The sequence below is a fragment of the Brachionichthys hirsutus genome, unplaced genomic scaffold (genome assembly GCF_040956055.1).
Source record: "Brachionichthys hirsutus isolate HB-005 unplaced genomic scaffold, CSIRO-AGI_Bhir_v1 contig_971, whole genome shotgun sequence".
Taxonomy (NCBI): domain Eukaryota; kingdom Metazoa; phylum Chordata; class Actinopteri; order Lophiiformes; family Brachionichthyidae; genus Brachionichthys; species Brachionichthys hirsutus.
In genome coordinates this window covers 237501-242730 of record NW_027180381.1, presented here as the reverse complement: position 1 = coordinate 242730, position 5230 = coordinate 237501, and the positions used below count along the sequence as shown (strand labels likewise).

The window sequence follows — 5230 nt, the reverse complement described above, 5'->3', positions numbered from 1 at the left end:
TGTGGCTTGTTGTCTGTGAAGGTGATCCATGAATAATATATAATATATAAATAACATTTACTTCCTTACTGAAGCTAAATGATGAGCTCAGGTAACGACCAGCAGGTCGAGCCTCGACGTCACCAACAGCAGAACCTGTCAGGTAAAGATGGACCCTGTTCGGATCATGGGTTCTGTTGTCTCAGCTGAAGAACTCAAGGTGGGACTTTTATTATTCCGCATTGACTCTACCAGGAACATGAGCGCAGTGAAAGTGGAGCAGAAAGCGGAGCAGCATCCGGATCAAACATCAACAGCGGCTCATGTTTCTGTCGGTCCAGAAGTTTTCAGCGTCCAGAACTCAGAACCTGCTGAGACGCTCAAACAAAGACTCTGACGCAGCTTAAAATAAGATCCATTCTACTTTCGCTTTTGATTCACAACCTGTGACAGTTCTGCCGAGTAACAAGCGACGTCATCGCTCAGACTAAATTCTGATTGGCTCAGACTAAATTCTGATTGGCTCAGACGGACGGGGAAGTCCGCTCCTCTCGGGTTTTGTCCTCACTTCACCCTTGACGGTCGGACTGGAAGCTTTAAAGAATCTTGTGGCTGTTCTGTTGTTTGAGCTGCAGATGGGACAGTTCACGATGAAGACCTCGGTTCTGGTTCTGGTTCTGGTTCTGGTTCTGGGTACAGGTGTACCTGGGGCGGTGGGAGGTGAGTTTCTATCCTGCTGTCTGGGTTGACGGTTCTGTCGTTGGACTTCCTGACATGTTAGGAGTCTAGAAATGTCCAAACGGTACCGACCCGTCATCTTAAAGTTGTTCCTGTAAAGTCCATTTACTTCAGGTCCAACTGGGACAGGAGGACAGAGGTAGTTCTTCCTTCTTTGTCCTCTTTAATTTGATGGGTTCAGAACCTCCGGCTCAGACGGACATCAGACCTGATGACGGAGGTGTGCTGGTGTCGGTCGGTGGTTCTGCTGAGGTCCAACAACAAACCGGTTTAGAGATGGTTTCCAAGCTGCGTCTTCATGATAGAGTTTGTCCACCAGAGAGTGGACAGCTTTATTCTCCAGCTGACAAATGTCCTGATCCGTTTGGATGGGTTCTGACCCGTGTCAGCCTCAGAACCCAGCATGGACTGGACCGCACGGTTTCCACACCGAACTATGAGCAGGGGACGGATTTGTTCAGCATTCTGGACGTGACACAGAAACAGGACGTCCACGTCTTCAGACGACGGCGGAGGTTCTGAGGAGAACAACAATGGAAGTGTCAGAACTCAAAGAGAACAAATCAGAGAACCTTCCTGTTGATACCTGAACAGAACCAACTGTTAGAACCAGGACGAGAAGGAAGAGACGTCAGCTGATGATGGAGGGAATGTTGGAACGTCAGAGGATCAGAATCCGCTCTGAATCCAACGGATATTATAACTGCTGTTATAACTGCTGTTATAACTGGTGTTATAACTGCTGTTATAACTGCTGTTATAACTGTTGTTATAACTGGTGTTATAACTGCTGTTATAACTGCTGTTATAACTGCTGTAATAACTGCTGACTGGTGTTATAACTGGTGTTAGACTGGCGTTCTTTCTTATTCAGAACCGTGTTCTTCAAATATTAAATATATCAATATTAATGAGAAATATTCATCACAAAATCTGTTGTGAGTGAAACAGGCTTTGGGTTCTGCAGGTTCTGCCCATCAGGACCTGACGGTGTTTCGGGACCGGGTCACACCTTTATTTGTTGTGGTGCTGAAACCCAAATCTTTAGGCTCAAACCGTTTTAATTCACAAACTCTCCGACATCTGGCCTTGAAAATGATGCCAGTTATCAGCTGATGGTGGAAAATGACCAGCGCGACTTTGTGAAACCATAGAAGAAGAAGTTCTGCTGGGTTTCAGCTGCAGGAGCCTCAGAGTTCAAACCTGTGATCAGAACCAGAAGTTGTCATTGGTCACAGGTTCAGGTGTGAGTGGAGAGCAGGAAGTGATGTCATCAGGTGGAAACAGGTTCAACCTTCAGATCGTGATTCTGGTTTTTCTTTCAGAGACTCACTCTTTGAAGTATTTCCACACGGCGTCTTCTGGAGTCTCAAACTTCCCGGAGTTTGTGTCCGTTGGTTTGATCGATGACGTCCAGATGTTTCACTATGACAGTAAGACCAAGAGAGCAGAACCCAAACAGGACTGGATGGACAAAGTCACAGCAGAGGATCCAGAGTACTGGACCCGAGAGACGAGGATCAATGTGTGGAACCAAGAATGGTACAAATTCAGCATGGAAACTTTAAAGAAGCGCTTCAACCAATCAGAAGGTTTGTTTGTGTTTATTAAATGTTGTGTTCATGCTGTAGGAAGTAAACACACACACACACACACACACACACACACACACACACACGCACACACACACACACATACACACCTACACACACACACACACACACACACACACACACACCTCTGCAGGAACCCTTTTGCATCACTGCTGGGTTTCTAAAGCTCCGGGACACAGACTGGTTCTGCTGGTTCTGCTGGTTCTGCTGGTTCCAGTGAGGACCAGGTCGATGACTGGAGTCTGTCTCTCTCTCAGGTGTCCACATTTTCCAGCGGCTGTCTGGCTGTGAGTGGGACGATGAGACTGGAGAGGTCACTGGTTTTCGTCAGTATGGTTATAATGGAGAAGACTTCATCGTCCTGGACCTGAAGACGGAGACATGGATCGCTCCCAGTCCTCAGGCTGTCATCACCAAACACAGATGGGATCATGATAGAGCTCTGATGGAATACTACAAGTATTACCACACCCAGGAGTGTCCTGAGTGGGGGAGGAAGTATCTGGAGTATGGGAGGAGCTCTCTGCTGAGAACAGGTAGAAGCACATCACCTGGTGGAGTTTCAAACCAACAACCTTCATGTTCCTCTGCTGTTTCTGACCCACACACAGAGACACACTCTGTCCTTTACCTCTCTGTCCTCCTCTCTCCTTCAGTCTTCTTCTCCTCTGCTCCTCCCTTCTTTTGTCGCCTCCTCTCCTCTGAGGTTTATTTGCGTCGTTTCAGTGTCTCTGGCGACAACAGTGACTCCTGATGACGTGTCTTTGTCTCCTCCTCCAGAGCTCCCCTCTCTAACGTGTCTCTGTCTCCTCCTCCAGAGCTCCCCTCTCTAACGTGTCTCTGTCTCCTCCTCCAGAGCTCCCCTCTCTAACGTGTCTTTGTCTCCTCCTCCAGAGCTCTCCTCTCTAACGTGTCTTTGTCTCCTCCTCCAGAGCTCCCCTCTCTAACGTGTCTTTGTCTCCTCCTCCAGAGCTCCCCTCTCTAACGTGTCTTTGTCTCCTCCTCCAGAGCTCCCCTCTCTAACGTGTCTTTGTCTCCTCCTCCAGAGCTCCCCTCTCTAACGTGTCTTTGTCTCCTCCTCCAGATCTCTCCTCTCTAGCGTGTCTTTGTCTCTTCCTCCAGAGCTCCCCTCTCTAACGTGTCTTTGTCTCCTCCTCCAGAGCTCCCCTCTCCAGCGTGTCTTTGTCTCCTCCTCCAGAGCTTCCCTCTCTAGCGTGTCTTTGTCTCCTCCTCCAGAGCTCCCCTCTCTAACGTGTCTTTGTCTCCTCCTCCAGAGCTCCCCTCTCTAACGTGTCTTTGTCTCCTCCTCCAGATCTCTCCTCTCTAGCGTGTCTTTGTCTCCTCCTCCAGAGCTCCCCTCTCTAACGTGTCTTTGTCTCCTCCTCCAGAGCTCCCCTCTCTAACGTGTCTTTGTCTCCTCCTCCAGAGCTCCCCTCAGTGTTTCTCCTCCAGAAGACTCCTTCCTCTCCCGTCAGCTGCTTCGCTACAGGTTTCTACCCAGACAGAGCCGCTCTCTTCTGGAGGAAGGATGGGGAGGAGCTTCATGAGGAGGTGGAGCACGGAGAGATCCTCCCCAACCATGACGGAACCTTCCAGATGAGTGTGGACCTGGACCTTTCATCGGCGGCGGCTGAAGACTGGAGGAGGTACGACTGTGTGTTCCAGCTCTTCGGTGTGAAGGACGACTTGGTCACCAGACTGGACAAAGGAAAGATCTGGACCAACTGGGGTGAGACTGGGATCAGGGGGTGAAGGTGGGGACACATTTCTGTCTCTCTGATGGTCCAGATCATGGGTTTGAAGAGTTGGACAGAAGTTTTGTTTCTTTTATTGTCGTTTGCTGTTTTCTGTGTAACTTTAGAGTTCAGATAATCAATAAACCACCCGGGACCAAGACAACGGTACCAGAACCCTAACCCGGTACCTGCACAGAAGACGGAAGCCTTTGAATCAGTGATAGTTCTGTTGGTGGTGGCGGTCCGATGTCCACTGGGCTTTCATTCATGCAGGACGATGTCAGTAAAGTCAGTTCATGTCCTCAGCGGAGGAGGTTCTGATTGGACCTGGATCTGTTAGCAGGACGATCCAGAACTGCGGAGGAGGTTCTGTTGGACCTGGATCTGCTTGTTAGCAGGACGATCCAGAACTGCGGAGGAGGTTCTGATTGGACCTGGATCTGTTAGCAGGACGATCCAGAACTGCGGAGGAGGTTCTGTTGGACCTGGATCTGCTTGTTAGCAGGATGATCCAGAACCATGGAGGAGGTTCTGTTGGACCTGGATCTGCTTGTTAGCAGGATGATCCAGAACCCAGTGAATGTTGACGTGAAGCTAGGAGGGTGGGACACGGGTCCAACATGAAGTTCTTCAGTACCGTGGGAAGACACGTTGATTCTAACGCTCCTTTATGGAATCAGCGTTCTTCACCACGTTCCTTCGTTTCTCCAGAAGCTGGGATGTAAAACGTTCCCCATATTCCTGATGTGGACCAGGATGTTATCAGAACCTTGAGTTTCTCCATGAGGACAGGTCCACAGAGCTGTGGGACTGTCCAGCCTCAGCAGAGGGACGCAGCGTTCCAGCGCTTCGGAGGTTTCAGTCTGGAGTTGGAGAAAAAGTATTTTGGATCCATTTCATTTTTCAGAAGTTTCTAGTTTTAAAGTCAAACCTCTGTCAGAACATTAGAACACACTAGAACATTAGAACATTGGACGAGTCTCCCTGAGACTGGAACCAACATCAGGACAGAAAGCAGCACAGACCGTCCTCCTGTGGACAGGTGGACATGAAACCACCTAAACAGGACGGCAGGACCACCAACCAGGTGGTGTCCGTCTGCAGGACGGTTCTGTTGGGACATGGACGTTGTTCTCTGACTTGTTGTTTTCTGCTCTCCAGAGG

The 5230-nt window shown here is 49.4% G+C and overlaps 1 protein-coding gene across 1 annotated transcript in view; it reads left to right on the top strand.

The window, feature by feature from the left end:
• The first annotated feature begins 585 nt into the window (after positions 1-585).
• The window catches only part of LOC137914335 (major histocompatibility complex class I-related gene protein-like), a 5920-nt gene continuing 1275 nt past the window's right edge, over positions 586-5230 (top strand). The window contains exons 1-5 of the mRNA XM_068757940.1: positions 586-699; positions 2043-2309; positions 2588-2866; positions 3757-4059; positions 5228-5230. The exon at positions 5228-5230 is cut by the window's right edge and continues 108 nt beyond it. Coding sequence (XP_068614041.1) covers positions 615-699; positions 2043-2309; positions 2588-2866; positions 3757-4059; positions 5228-5230 — 937 coding nt within the window. The 5' untranslated portion in view covers positions 586-614. The remainder of the gene's footprint in view (positions 700-2042; positions 2310-2587; positions 2867-3756; positions 4060-5227) is intronic.